This window comes from Pezoporus occidentalis, unplaced genomic scaffold (genome assembly GCF_034315485.1).
Source record: "Pezoporus occidentalis ecotype Australia unplaced genomic scaffold, CSIRO_AGI_Poc_V1 ctg236, whole genome shotgun sequence".
Lineage (NCBI taxonomy): Eukaryota > Metazoa > Chordata > Aves > Psittaciformes > Psittacidae > Pezoporus > Pezoporus occidentalis.
Genome location: NW_026914244.1, coordinates 1,147,464 through 1,162,939, shown reverse-complemented (window position 1 = coordinate 1,162,939; position 15,476 = coordinate 1,147,464). Strand labels below are relative to the sequence as shown.

Sequence of the window (15,476 nt, the reverse complement as noted above, 5' to 3'; positions counted from 1 at the left end):
TTCGGGGTTGACAGCAGGTTAATCAGAGGTGTATTTTAAGCGAGGTTTTCCCTATCAGGAGCCCGGTAACCCTGTGCTGGGAACAGAACGAGCAACCCCTCAGCTGTCGGATACCCCTTACCTGTAGTAGCTGCTACTCTGTGCAAGCTGGGGTTACGCTGGAGCTGTGAAGGAGCAGTTTGGTGGCGGGGGGGGGGGCAGGCGCGGATGCTGCAGGGGCTCTCCCCGCAGCCCTTCTCTTTTCCCGGAATGCCGGGATGGGGCGGGAAGAGGGCGGAGGCCGGGCGTGCCCCACCATTATATGGATGGGGAGCGGGACGGGAGGAGGAAAAGAGGATGGCGCTGCCCGGGGACCCCGCTGCGGCGCCGGCGTTGCGGCGCTTCACCTGGGAGGAGATCGGGGAGCGGAACGGCCGCGGGCCGGGGCCGAAGGAGCGATGGCTGGTGATCGAGAGGAAGGTGTACGACATCAGCCGCTTCTGCTGGAGGCACCCGGGAGGGGCCCGTCTCATCTGTAGCCACGCCGGGCAGGACGCCACGGTGAGGGCCGCGCTCGGAGATGCGGGGTGGAGGGCGCCGGTACCCGGCCGGCACCGTGGGAGGTGACTCCGGTGGGATTTAGGGCATGGAGCAGGGTCTAGGGGTATGCAGCGTCGCTTTGTACCCCTAGGCTTTGAAGTGGAAGCTTCCCAGCCTCATCCTATGACAAATGGCAAACGAAGAGGCTTTGCAGTGGGACTGTAGCTGTTTATCCAGCTCAAGCCTTCAGGATTACTCTTTATCTCCTGATCTTGCTTCTGCACCTACTGTGAATTCCAGGGACTGCTTACAGCCAGGATAAATCAGCCCTGTGGCAAAAGTAGCTGCTTCCAGAAGCATTCCTTTAGGGAAAGCATCCCTCCAAAATGCCACCCGGCTTAACTTGGAGGGAAATCAGACATGATGCTTTCCCAAGCAGAATTCCAGAGAAGTTTCTGTAGGCACAGTATGTGGTCCTTCTGAGCCTGGAGATGAACAAAATCAAAAGGATTGGCCAGTTACAAGTGTCCAGCTGCTGGGGAGTCAGTGCGTGGGTGAAAGGACTTCTGCTCATCGTGTTTCCTGGCCTGACTGGTGTTTTGTTGCCGTGGAACCTTGTGGTAAACTCACATCAAAACGTTCAGCTGGTTCCCTGGAGTTCTTGCCTTCGGGTGCATGCAGGAAGGGTGGAAAATGGTGGTAAATTAACATCTACACAAAGATGTGACAAATGCGATTGCTGCCTTGGTGTCTATTGTAAAAGGAAAAACCCAAGACAAATAGTTCCCTGATCCTTCATATATACAGGATGTTTGAGGCTTATGGATGTAATAATCAGTGCACTAAGCTTAAATTTCAGACTCTGTATTAGAATCCCAGACTGGTTTGGGGTAGAAGGGACCATAAATAGCATTCAGTTCCAAGCCCCTGCCATGGGCAGGGACACCTTTAGTTGCACTTTGCATTCTGTATATTCCATCATTCATTTCTCTTGTTAGTACTGTCAGACTTCTTTCAGTTTTGCCCCCTAGAACTTGGAAAACACAGATATTTTGTTTCTGGGATCTGAACTGGTCCTTATAAGTTGGTCCCATGTCCAAATCATTAAGCCCTGCAAGGCTTCAGCTGCTTTTGTTTGACACCAACTCCACTGCCTTCACACATAAGTATGCAGCACCTTAAATAAGCTGTGCACCACAGTGGAAAAATGCTGGGGTATGGCTCTTTCTTAAGCATATGTGATTTATCTCCAGGTTAAGGGCTGTAAATGGCATTAATAGGGAGGGGGTTTACTTTGCTCCCAGGTGGTTATATCCACGCTGAGTTGCTGCAGGAATATAGCCAGGATATTGTAGGTGAAGTAAGAAACTCCTCCTCGTTATAAGATTAGCTTCATGAGACAGTGTGAATCCAACAAGCTCTTTAGTCAGTTTGGGAGGCAGAGACAAAAAGAACTGAAGAAAGCATTGAATAAGAAAATCCTTAAGACCTTATTGAGGTCTGTACATCTTGGAACAGGTCAATTGCTTAGGTTTTTTTGCACTTATATTCTAAAAATCTTAAGAAATTATCTTAGCTTTGGTAAATTTTATCAAGACCAAATATCACCAAAAGATAAGTTAGAAGAGGGTGGAATACACAGAAGGCTCTCAGTAAGAAGAATATGAGGAATGGAAAACTGAGTATAATTAATGCCACGTTAGTAACACTAAGTGTAACAAAACTGTGCAGAGGAGTCCTTTTATTGCTGCTTTTTGTGGTGGTGGTGCTGTGTTTTCTCACAAAGGGCAGAAGAGCAGGGTTAGTTGTGGAATGAGGACTGAGGTGACTTAGGAAACAGGAACAACAATCTTGAGACTGGAATTTTGGACTGCATTTGGAAAATTTGGTTGAATCTTCAAGCCTGTAAAAACATCTGGTGTTGCCACATTATGAAATAAGCAGGTAGATCATTTTGCAGAGAAAGTATTTGCTGGTTCTTTAGATTCATCGGTGTTGTGTTTGTGTGCACTGTATGTTACATATATGCTTCACTGTCAGCCATGTAGTTGCCCAAACCTGAGTACTTTTGGAGCAGAGGACAGAAATTCTACAGCAGTTTACTCAGAGATGTGAGAAACAACTTCATTTTATCACACAACCATTTGCCCAGAGTAACTCTGGGGCTGGAATGCAGTGAAGCACTGATTCCAGTCTGTTCAGGATGACTACGCTGAGTTGAATGGAAGATGCCATGCAAGCAGATCAACAGGTTAAAGGCGTGGATGTACAAAAGCAATTTTCCATTGTTGGAGAATCTTAAGGGAGATTTGGACTAGACATTAGGAAATCTTCCCTGTGAGGGTGCTGAGGCTCTGGCACAGGGAAGCTGTGGCTGCCCCATCCCTGGAAGTGTTTGAGGCCAGGTTGGATGGGGCTTGGAGCACCCTGCTTTAGTGGAAGGCATCCCTGCCTGTGGCAGGGGTTGGAGCTGGACGTGGTTTAGGGTCCCTTCCAACCCAAATCATTCCATGATTCCTTTCCTACAGACTGAACTCGCAGCTCAGCTCAATCTCAGCTGTGCTTCAGGGCTCCAGCTGCCCCCTTCATGCCCTGTTGTCTCCTCTGCTTTTTTGCATCCTGTCCTTTCTGCCCTCAGCCCTGCCTGGAAGCTGTCACCACTGCTTTGTCATGGTTGCATCTTCAGGAGAGATTAGCAACACCAGGCCTGTGCTTATGTATTAGGTCCTTGCATTCATTTCCTTCTGAATACTCCCAAGCACTAGAGAAAGTTCTCTGGTATCACTTGGTCCTCGATGAACTGCTTCCGGTCTTAGTTAATCTGGGAGTTCTCTACCCAGTGAATAAGAGGAACCACTTTTTCCTTTTAAGTATTCAGATTTAAAGGGCAATTTTCTCTTTTGACTAGTTGCACAACAACTGATTATTCAGGTACACTGATATGAAAAGTCTTTTGGCCACCTGTATGACAAGGAAGATGGAAAAGTCGCTAATATTGGGGTTGCGAAGAGGGGAAAGAAGAAAGACAAGGGAATTAGATTGTGCTTTAGGCATACAATGGAGTTGAATTCAATTTTGTTCTCTGGAGATTGCATACCTGTAGTTATTGCAGTAGTGGAAGTCAGACCTCTTCCATTTGCCACCTGAAATAAGATCTCATTTAAGAGCATAGGATAAACATGAGAAGTAAAATGTCAACCAAAGCTTGAGGAGGTAAAGGTCAAAGAGTCCTCTCTGCTGTTGTGGTTCCTCCACAGTGAATGTCTTTCTATGCACAACAGACTGAAATTATTAACAGGGAATTTGATTTTCTTACCTCTTCCTTTTCTCTCGTGCATTGCAGGATGCCTTTGTAGCCTTCCATGTTGACAAGGCGCTGGTGAGCAAGCACTTGAAGCCACTGCAGATCGGGGAGCTGGCCCCAGATCAACCCAGTATTGAGCCCACTAAGAATGTAAGTCTATCTTTGTAAATCAGATAAAGGGAAATATTCTGAGGAGAGACCTTGCTCTTCTGTATCAGCATAGCTCCTGGAGCAATGGGAGCCAGGTTCTTCACTTTTGTGTTACTGCTCAGAAACAATACATGCGTATTAGTCTAAATCCACATTATGTGGGTGCAAATGGGATTCCTGAAAATGATTTTTAATTATCACAGCAACTCTATGTGAATAACAGAGCCTTGTTTTGCTCTCATGGAAATCACAGCTATCCCCTTTTCTTCCCCTTGCTTTGATCAAAATTTGAGTAATTCTTTCTAGCTGATAGTAAATGTTCAACTCCCTTTCTTGTAGGTATCTGTAGGGAGAGACTGCAGGTAGAGTGTTTTAGCCCTGAATGATGTTTCACAGGCTGTATTGGCATTGCTGTTTTGGACAGCCCTCTTGTAGCTGTCCCAAGGCCATTCCCAGAATAATCATTCACAGAAGCACTGTTGACAGCAACGTGAGAAAACTTCATGAGAGAGGCACAGACAACAGAACAGGAATAGTCTTGGAGTACAAATATTCCCTGGGCTGTATGGTTCTTGTTGTTTCCTGCTATCCAAGACTATTTGTTTTCCCTATTCCTTATAGCCTGCCCTGCCTTTTCCTTTGCATAGCCCCACACTGTACAGTGAAGGAGGATGTAAGTCAGACATCAGAAACACAATTCAGAGCAGTCTGCCTGTCCCAGGATGGCACGGCCACACTTCCTATGTAGGTGGGAACCTCATAAACCCTCTTACCTTGGCCACGTCCTGCCTATTTCTCAATTCCATAGCTGGACTGCACCAGGGCTTGTGTGTACCTTGCTCCACGGAAACCCAAAGTGACTGGGAAAGCAAGGTAACAAGCTGGTTTGTGGGTTGGGCTGTACGGAGACCGGAATTAGGCTTGGGAAGCATCTGCAGAGCTGGCAAAGACAAAGATGGGTTGATCAAGCACCTTTGCTGTGCTCCTTTCTTCTTCCTTGGTGCTCACCAGCCTGAGGCCAGCTGGGCTGTAAATGTCATTTTCATACAGACCCTGTTAATCTCGGGAAGGGTAAAGTGAAGACATACATTCATCTACTGGAACTGGTCCAGAACTGGAATAACTTCATCCAAAAGAGCTACCACAAGGTGGCATGCTATGTTAAGGCACATGCAGTACAACTTCCACTCGGCACAGCTTCCATTTGAGCCCTATGCTACCTGCCAAGAAGATGATGGAGGAAGCACCAAAGATACAGTCTTAGGAGTCTGGGGTACAGACATTGTGCCCTGAGATGGCTGCCTCTTGCTACTCTGCTCTTTGTAGACACAGGGAAGCTGTAGGAGAGCAATGATAAAGCTTACTAATGTGCAAGCCCAGATCCTTTGCCCTTGCTCCCCTCCATTGCAGTAGTGCTATACACTAGAAACAGAGAACATGTAACACTGGTGCTCCCCACAGGAAATGCTGGTGAAAGACTTCCGTGAATTGCGTGCTACTGTTGAGAAAATGGGACTTCTGGAGCCAAATCAACTCTTCTTCTTCCTGCTCCTCACTCACATCCTCCTGTTGGATACCGCTGCTTGGCTCATCCTCTTCTACTTTGGAACATCCTTCATGCCCTTTGTTGGCTCTCTGGTGGTACTGACCATTTCCCAGGTAAGCAACTACGTTCATAGCACAGGCACATGGACTTGACTTGCACCAGCTTTCATACGCATACTACTATTGCAGTCATCTAGTCCTCCGTTTCCTTACTTGACATACTTCTTCGCCATAAGAAGACAACCACTATATGGCACGTGTATACAGATGATGTAAAGAAGGAATTCTGCATGTGGGGAGCTGCCATTAAACCTAGTCTGAGATTCTTTCAGCAAGATGTATTTGGGGGGAAGCCTTAAGAGTATCAGGATTTCATAGTTCCTTTCCAATTGTGACTTTGGAGCAATGTCTGAGCGATAGATCTCAGTATTTCAAAGCAAAGGATGGGTGTGGAACTGTCCTGATCTCAATTCCTTGTTTTTCTCCCCTCCCAATGTTTTCTTTTCCCTCTTCCAGGTCCAGGCTTCATGGTTGCAACATGATTTAGGACATCTTTCAGTATTCAGGGCAACCAAGTGGAACCACTTGCTGCATAAGTTTGTGATGTGCCACTTAATCGTAAGTACCTGATTACTACTACTACTTAGATTTGATGGCTTTCCCATAAAAGTGTGGGTTCTGAAGACTCTGGAGGACAGGGAGCTCAGCATTGAGTGAAGGAGCGGGATGGGAGGAAAGCTGGCTCTGAAGGCATTGCTCTCTTCACACTTTGTTCTTCACTAAAACAGGGGGCATCAGCCAAATGGTGGACTCTCCTGCACTCCCAGCACCATGCCAAACCCAACTGCTTCCAGAAAGACCCTGATATTGATATGCACCCTTTCCTGTTTACTTTGGGGAAGAAGTTATCTGTGGAGGTCAGTGTATGTGTGTGTGTGCACTCATGTACCAGGAGATGGGAAGAACTCCCTGGTCAACGAAAATCTGTGCCATAAAGATCTAAAACTAAGATGTGATGACAGGCTCTGGAAAGAGATTGCTTTCACATAAGGGCCTTTAAAGATTTCTTGAACAGCTGACAAGTAGTTGCAAATAAATGAGACATGATGAACATGCCTCATATAGGGTGGAAAATCCATCAACAAAAAGACTGTTAATGGTTATAGCACCTTAATGACCTGGTAGAACAACTCAGTGGCCTTTATCATCATGAAACTGTCACTCAAATGTACAGAATCAGAGAAGAAAGTAGGGGCAAGAGGAAAAATACATATGACTATTTTTGACTAATCATACAACTTAGCCTTGAAATATCTAATATTTTACAAAATGAAGTAGAACATGGTAAGAACACAAACCCAAGGAAATCCACCTGTTAAAACTCCCTCTATCCACCACCAAGATACTTTTTTATCATGACTTACAGATCACGCTATCTATGGATGAAAGGTTCTGGTATAGTTTTTAGTGCATCATTCTCTTCCAGCCTAGTCAATAGTTGTATCTTTCACAGCAGTTTCCTTCCTACCACATACCAATATAGGAGTTCCTTATGGGTTGCTCTGTTCTGACTTGTCATAAACATATTTGGAACTACTTTTTGGCAATCACTTATTTTCTCTTTCTGGAGAAAAAAACCTGGTGCTTGCTTAACAGTTTATCTCTGAAGGACTTTACAAAGCTGTAAGCCTTACTTTAATGGAATGAGAGTTTATGGTAAAGGTATGTGTGTAAGCTAACAGAACAGGTACAAAGAGGGAGACGATAGGAATGAGGGCTGTGGAAGTGTGCAAGAAGAGTGCCTCTGGGGAAGAAAGAATGGAACCCAGCAGGTTACCTGTGCAGTTTGCTTGGCTTCCACTCTAACAGTTTTGCTGTTTCTTTCCACAGCTTGGGATCAAAAAGAAAAAATACATGCCATACAATCACCAACACAAATACTTCTTCATCAGTGAGTATCTTCATTCTCCTGCAATACAATGAGGGGTATCAATGTCTTTTTACCTGCAGGATTTGAGCAGGACTGAGGTGTCCCCATCAAGGATCATAATAATCAATTTCCATCTAATTTTTGGAGGAACTGAAGACCTGAATTGATTAAAAACCTGAGTAACCTGGTCTAACCAAAGTATAGCTGCTGCTCTTCTGAGATCCTGAGCTGCTTTCCAGCCTCAATGACCTACATGACATCATGTTTCTGTGCCCTTCCTGATTGGAAACCCATTGATTTGGTTTGAGAATTCCTAACCAAATAGCTTAAGTTTGTTCCAGGGTAGAAAAAGTAGTGGGATCATCTTAAAACTGTGGTGCTTTGCATCTATTTGGACAGAGAAAATGAGAAAGACTCTTAATGCAGTAACTAAGGAAGTTACTTGGGAGAGTGAGATGAGGGCTGCAGGGACTGTTGGTGTGAGCTGGGTAGTACATGGCTAGTGAAAGCAAACACTCACAGTTTCTTCACTGTCAGTGCCTGATCTCTAGGCTCACCCCTGGCCTCTTCTTCCCATCTTGGTGAAGCTTTTATTCCTTTGGCAAAGCAGTGCAATTTCAACACGGGACAAGGCAAAGTCACCCCTTGCAACTCTCCAGAATAGCCTGAAGTCTCAGGATGCTTGCCTGGAAAGCGGACAGTGTGACTTCAAACCATAAAACCCAGCAGAAACGGGCACTTCCAAGGTGTGATTCATGCAACCTGGTTTTGCCCTTGATCTCTGAAGATGGCAGGAACTCACTCCAACAGTGGCTTTTCTCTCAGGTCACTAAACAGATCTACCAGGGTTAGTTCAGTTGTGCATAGCTCAGATGTACAATTCAGAGATGCCTAATTAAGGATGGTGATCCTATCCCAGATCTTCCACATCTTCCATGGTGGGTCTGGAAGATGTGGTATGACATTGTAATCAGTGGTATTCAAATTTAGATAATCGTCTGTGGGGTTGGTTTTTTTTTAAAGTACAAGTGAGATGTCCACTTGGAAGGTTGAGTTTGCATTTGAGTTCCCACAACCTAAAATCCATGGGAGGATTTTATATGTACTCCTATTGCTCCTCTGCTTTAAGTAACAAATGGGGAGCCAAATCACCTTTGGGAAGCCACTTCTCAAACTACTCCTCTGTGGCTGTCCCTCAGTTAAAACCCTAAAACGAAATCTTAGGTTTGTAATCACCATCAGATTAATGGACAGACCTAGAGATACTGATGTAGCATCCTGGCCAGTATCAGCCAGTTGCTCTCTTGCAAAGTGATTTGCTGTGATGCTCAGAAGGATTATTAAGTTTCTGGGGTCTTGTCCTCCTTATTTCTCAGGGTTCTACACGCTCCTTTTTGTTTTCACTCTTCTGAAAGAAGCAGTGGGCATAGCCTTTCTCCATGAGGAAACAGAAGGCAACGTACTGAGAGGTGACAGCAGCAGCAGGCTGTCCTGCTGAAGAGCAGGAGCTGTCCTCAGTCAAGCTTCAGAGAGTTTCTTGTCTTACCTCCGTTTTACCTCTTGAGGTCAGCAGGCTCCCATATTGCTCACGGATGCCCTGCAGTGATGCATACCGGTGTCATCCAGAAAATTCCATAGCCCTAAAACTTCTTGGGATATTCTCCATATTGAGTAACCATTGAAGGATCCTTTGCTTCCAGTTTATCTCTCACTCAGTCCATGACATTACCAGTGACAATGAGTTCTCCCTTACAGCTCTGCCTCCACTCCTGTTTCCCACCTACTTCCACTACCACACGTTTTACATCGCATACACAAAAAGGTACTGGGTGGTGAGTATTGCTGCTTGTGCAACCAAGAAGGGGTCAACTGCGGGCCTTCAACCTTTCCTCTGAACATAGAGCTAGCTTCTGCCCGGAGCTCAGCCCCTGCTGTGTGCCGTTCAGTTAAGCCTAACAGGACAGGTCAGTTTGAGGTTTGTCAGTGCCTCTGCATGCTTTCTGCTACACCATTATATTCCCCAGCTCAAACATAGGGTCCAGAAAACAAACGGCTGTTTTGGCTTGTACTCATTTGCAGAACGATGGAGTGTACCCTTTAGTTTGGGAAGCAAATTGGAAGGTCCACAGTGGTAAGAAACAGGAGGATATGGATTTATAGGAACTGTTGTCCTTGATTTGTAAGCAGTATGCATATACTTAGCATTATTTCCTATGCAGGCAGCCAGAATTACTGCTTTGTTCTTCCTTCTCTTGTGCATGTTATGCATGCAGGAAGACAGCAAACTCCAGCCACAATGAGATCATTGGTGGTCCAGGACTTAGCTCACTGTGGAGACCTGGGCAATGATTTGAGACAAGTCAACTCATGTTTCTGAATGCATAGTCATTCACTATTATATCAATGTAGATTACCAGCTGTAAATCCTCACATTCATCTATGTTATAGGAAGCTGTGAGTACTATCATCTTGTGTTAACTTGGATTGCTCCAGTTCTAGTTTTGCTGATTCAATTCAGCAAAAACTTACAAAAGCTAAATGTAGATTGTTCTCTGGTACATAGAACATGAAGCTTAGAAAAAGATTTAAGCAAATGTAATTTATAATGATTCTCTTGTTGGGTCTGCTTTTGGTAGGACTTGGCCTGGATGATGACTTTCTACATCAGATTCTTTTTTATTTATGGATCATTACTAGAAATAAAGAGTCTTGTGGCATATTATTTTATATTCAGGTAATCTCTCTTTAGAAAGTTCTTCAGCCTTCCTCTATATATTCTTTCCATCTGTGCTTGCCTGCCTTTCTCTGCCAGTTCAAGTCTTATGTCATCGCATTGGCTCTGGAGCAAAGAGACTTCACTGAGTGCTGTTAAATACTATAAAGTAATTCAGTGCTTTGGGTGTTGGGTCTGCTGCTGGTTAGAGAAAGAGATCATTTAACAGAAACAGCTTAGTCTGGGCTTGCAAGTGCTCCAGCAGCATTGGCTTAAATGGACACTATGCTCTTCTCCACTTGGAGCATTTTACTGATTTTAATCAGTGTGGTCCTTGGCTACAGATAAAACAAGATGAATACCAGGCTCCGACAGTTTTATAACAAACCATATTAAATAATCATGGGTTTCATAAGGAAGTATGAAACTTCCAGGTTTTGGAAGTGCTTCCAGGTGCTGGATTAGCAAGGCTGACATTCAGCTATGTGTTTGTAAGTCTGGTTGTGGTGTTATTTCAGTGGCTCATCACTGACTTGCTTACCTATTACTGAATTCTGGCCATTTGTCTGACTGCACAGGATGATGGAGAGCAGCTGGTTTGTCTGGGTTTCACAGATGAACCATATCCCTATGGATATTTACTATGACAAGAATTTGGACTGGATGTCTACTCAGGTAAAACATTTTCCATTCTTAAGAGTTGTGACCATACAGGTACAAATTCTAACCACAAGACGAGCAAGTTCTCTACTGCACTAAAGGTGAAAACCTGTTAGGAAGTGGGAAGTGAAGGTTAGTAGTATAATGGTATTCAGCTATGGTAACAGTAAATAGGATAGCAATGAGATGTTCATAGGCAATCTAAAAATCAAAGCTAGGTCCCAGCTCTATTAAGGTGTCCATGCTCATGGCAGGGGGAATGGAACTAGGTAATCTCTAAGGTCCCTTCCAACCCAAACTGTTCTATGATTCCATCCCCTAAATATACCCATCTCCTCACTTACTGCATCATTCCGTCTTGGACCTTTTCCCCTTACATGGAGATGGAAGTTTGTCTCCTGCTCTTGCAAGAGCAATTACACTAGTAGAATAGTAGTGTGGTGTCCCCTCTTTGCAGAGAGACTTACTGGAGTCCAGCAGAGCAGTCTGACCACACAGAAGTACTCTGCCATCTCTGCTTTTTCTGCAGACATAGGTTTGAGAAGACCCAGGAGGAACTTCTGACTGTTCACATGCACTTACAGGAGCACAGAGCCAACTCCTACTCTTACCATGGTCCATGTTAGTCTATGTACATAGACTATGTACATGTTTATGTGCATCCACAAAGCTGAAGGAGGATTATGAGCCCCGGCTTGAGGTAGCTCAGCGTAGGCTGAGAGAAAACAACAGAGTAGCACAGCATATTGTGCTCTTTAGAGAAAGGCTGCAGTCACCAACCTGTGCTGACTTTGCTTTCCTTTCCTCTTTGCTAGCTCCAGGCCACATGCAATGTTGAGCAGTCCCTATTCAATGACTGGTTTACTGGGCATCTGAACTTCCAGATTGAACATCAGTGAGTATGCACCCCAAAAGAGAATTTTCTTCCCTCTTTAAGTATTTTTCTTTTCTTGTTTTTCTTGTCCCTGTTCTTCTTTGCTCTGAATTCTATGAAGAGTTCTGGGGCATCAATGCTTTTGTCTTTTAAAAGGCTGAAAACCCTAAACAGGATCACAATGTAACTCAAAACCTTCACTAGACCTCACTAGGAAGGCGAGAATGCCAAGTGAAAAGTGAACATGGGCAGGACCTATGAAATCATAGATAGCAACAGGGTCTATCCAGAGCAGTACCTTGTAAGCATTAGTGAACATGTACATACTAAAGCGCTCTGATTATAGTCTGACACTGTAGTTTAAGCCTACCTGTACTAACTACTTATGCTATTACTCTAGAGACTGAGATACACAGGTGAAGAATGGGCTTGAGATTTTGTCTGTCTCCTGTTCACAGCCTGTTTCCTACAATGCCAAGACACAACTACTGGAAGGTGGCTCCTCTGGTGAAGTCCTTGTGTGCCAAACATGGCATCGAGTACCAATGCAAGCCATTGCTCACAGCTTTTGCAGACATCGTCCAGTAAGTGCAACACACAGGCCAAAGAATTGCAGGAGGATGTAGGCGAGATTGGAATACGAAGAACAAGAATTGTCTTGTTCTCTCACAAATCAACACACACAAACCCTCATTTCCCCTGTCCCCACCAATATTCTCCTAAGTAACCCTGCATAATGTGGCCTCCTGTGCTTTCTCTTTCTCTCAGCTCCCTGAAGAGCTCAGGAGATCTCTGGCTTGATGCCTACCTACACAAATAAGAAGATGATGGTGTCCACTTGGTGATGGTACCATTCACAGCCTGCCACTTCATTGCATTCCCAGCAAGCTGAGGACCAGGGACTACAAGGGACTCTATGGCAGAAAAAGATGGATAAGAACTGAAGGATATGATTCCAATAGATAAGAAGTTAATTGAATTTTGCTTCTGGTTTTGCCTGGTGTTTTGGTTCAGATATGTTAGGAGCGCCTTTTAGATATTTCTAGGTGATGCCTGGACAAACCCAAAGCACTAACAAAGCAATGGTGCACATCATAGGGCCCTCATAGACCACTGCAGGTCAATTAGCTGTAGGGTTAGTATTGAGACAAGGATTAGAATAACAGCTAAATTTAGAGTAAGGTTTCAGAGTTAGTGTGAGGCACTGGCTAAGCCAGAATCTGGGTCCAAAGCAGATGCACATTGACTAGGGCTCCCACATAGCAGTGGCCAGGAAGATATAAAACATCAGCTTACCCAAAGAGCTTTTGAAGCAGATCCAACAGCAGCTGGATTGCTGAGGCTTTCGTGCTTCCTGGTGTGATCCAGGGAACACCCACACTGTGATGGAGGAGGAAGGAGGAGCACTCTCACTGCCAGCTAGGGAACATTTTGCTCATAGGTGTATGAGTTGTGGGTTGTAAAGTTATGAAATCTTATGACCAGTGTGGTGAATAAGTGGATTCACATGCTAGAGCAGTCTAGGCAACAGGGGACTGAGCCCCTGTTTGCCATGGGGTTTTGTCATGTTTCTTAATGAACTCATGAAATAAAGTTTAAATCACAGAGCACACTGCCCTCTAACTTTGACAGACCCAAATGGACCCTAACACAGGGTAATTGAGCCTGACACAAAACACAATAGGTCTGAACCCAAACCCTAATGGTCCTAACCCTCAACCTGATACTAATAGGCCCTAACACTAAGCTAACCCTAACTGTAATGGCCCTAACCATAATACTAACTCTTAGGCCCTGACCCTAATAGTAACTCAAACCCAAATAGGCCCCAACTACAACACTGACCCTGAACTCCCCTTCCTTAGTGGCTGTAACCCAAACACCAATAGGTCCTAAACCTTACCTTAGCCCTAGCTTTGATGTCCCTAACCCTAAACATAATACTAACAGAGTGTAACACTAAGCATAACTCTAATCCTAATGACCCTAACCTAACCCCAACCCTAACAATTACAGTCACTAACCCCAAACCCTGATAGGCACTAACTCTAAGATCAATACTAACAGGCCCTAGCCTAAACCTAACCCTAATGGCTCTAGCACTAAACCTAATCCATTGAAACAGATTTGAGAATTTTTTAACCCAATATAGTAAAACACAATTTTTACTTCCTGTGCCTTGATACATAGTTACTGGAGCTCATTCCTAGTGTATAGTTACAGAAAGTCACATCATGTTCCTGAGCATCCTGGAAAGTCTTGGGAGGCAGTAAGCTTCCTTGCTTCCCGGTGACGTTTACAGCTCTTAAAATGAACCTGAGAGTTAGGATTACAAATGCAATCAAGTGACACAGGTGGGAGAAGAAAGCAGGGAAAAGGGTGAAGCTGTATAGTTGCTTTGACAAGCCTGGCTTGCAGGAACAAGTCATGTGAACTCATCATGATGCAAAGCTGCTTAACCCAGACTACATCCTGGCTACCTTTTGAATCAGCATCACACAAGGCTGAGTGCTGGCCATTTATATATATATAAAAATATATTTTTTATATATATATTAAATATATATATATTTGGACTCAAGCAAGGCCACATAATGTAAGGGAACAAAAGAATCAAGGTTTTAAGTGAGACATGCACTTTTGTGTGTTAAAGCTTATTAAGATAAGACTTATTAAGCTCAAGCTTATTAAAGCAGCTTTGAGAGTTGAAGAGTAAACTGAATTATGGATGGACTCAGAGTTTGGCTCTCCCAGGCAGAAGGTAATTCAGAGAAAGAGGCTAATCTGAGTACTTTGAATCACCCTTGAGAGGAGGCAGTATCTTTCCATCAAACAGTAAGAGAGTGTGTTCTTTATCTGAAGTGAGTATGATCGGGAATGTATACTCAGACCCTGAAAGAGAAGACTGACTTTGGGAACACAAAAATCCATTTGAGCATCAGCAATTAAGATCACTTTCTTACAATAATGAAAGTGATGAGGTTAATAAATAGAGATCTCACCTGGTAACAAACAAAATATGAGAAAGCCTCTGATTAGATAATGACTGGACTTTGTATTGTTTGTGCAAGAATTGAATTACACGTGTCATGCTCAGCACCAACTTTTACTTAAAACCTTTAACCCAGTACAGTGAACCAGAACACGTAAAAGATTTCTTATTAAACCATTTTCTGCTTGGAAAATGTGCAATGCTGTTTAGAGGTTAACAGCATGAAGTAAAATTCCCAACCCAGGAGAGTAAAAGAAGCGATTCCTGAAAACTTTATGGGAGCAAAGAAGGACACAAAATGCTATCAGTTATTAAAAAACACATTTCCACTATTTTAAAAAGCCTTTTAGAATTACCTTGAGTAGCTGAAAATCATTTCTGTGGGTAGATGGGAAGCTGGATTTTGAAGACCAGCATCTGATACCTGGACTTGGGGAATCATTTGGCTTCTCGTGCTCTCTCAAGTCAAAAAGCAAGTCAAAATGCACTTAAAAACCCAAAAAGCTGCAAATGTTTCCATTAACGGGGGCCCAACAGTGTGCAAATGAGGAAAATCATGCAAGAAGGTTGAGCAAGACTGAGATGAAGAGCTGTAGATAAATGCAAAATAAAGCCTAAGCAATATGGATCAACACCAGAGCAAATAGTTGTTGTCAGATTTTCTCCAGGTATCTCCAACCAATCTTATAGCATGGTAGATAGTATTGGTTTAGATGAAAGGCTGCCTGTATTACCTCAGGATGATAATTAATAGCTTGGTGAGATTTTACAAGGTAGATATCACTGAGA

The 15,476-nt window shown here is 43.9% G+C and overlaps 1 protein-coding gene across 1 annotated transcript; it reads left to right on the top strand.

Moving 5' to 3' along the window:
• Window positions 1-326: 326 nt before the first annotated feature.
• On the top strand, window positions 327-13,302 carry LOC134165307 (acyl-CoA (8-3)-desaturase-like). The gene is made up of 12 exons (XM_062621953.1): window positions 327-540; window positions 3,863-3,973; window positions 5,435-5,632; window positions 6,035-6,136; window positions 6,307-6,435; window positions 7,409-7,469; window positions 9,204-9,280; window positions 10,085-10,182; window positions 10,740-10,836; window positions 11,637-11,716; window positions 12,154-12,279; window positions 12,464-13,302. Exons 1-12 carry the CDS (start codon window positions 337-339, stop codon window positions 12,513-12,515), a joined length of 1,335 nt encoding a protein of 444 aa, XP_062477937.1. The 5' UTR covers window positions 327-336; the 3' UTR covers window positions 12,516-13,302.
• Window positions 13,303-15,476: the final 2,174 nt, after the last annotated feature.

Bases quoted from the DNA above. Each gene is read 5' to 3' on its own strand.
- LOC134165307 (XM_062621953.1), top strand. From the start codon at position 337: ATGGCGCTGCCCGGGGACCCCGCTGCGGCGCCGGCGTTGCGGCGCTTC. The intron at 6,436-7,408 runs GTCAGTGTATGT...TTCTTTCCACAG, and splicing joins GGAAGAAGTTATCTGTGGAG to CTTGGGATCAAAAAGAAAAA. The intron at 12,280-12,463 runs GTAAGTGCAACA...TCTTTCTCTCAG, and splicing joins GCTTTTGCAGACATCGTCCA to CTCCCTGAAGAGCTCAGGAG.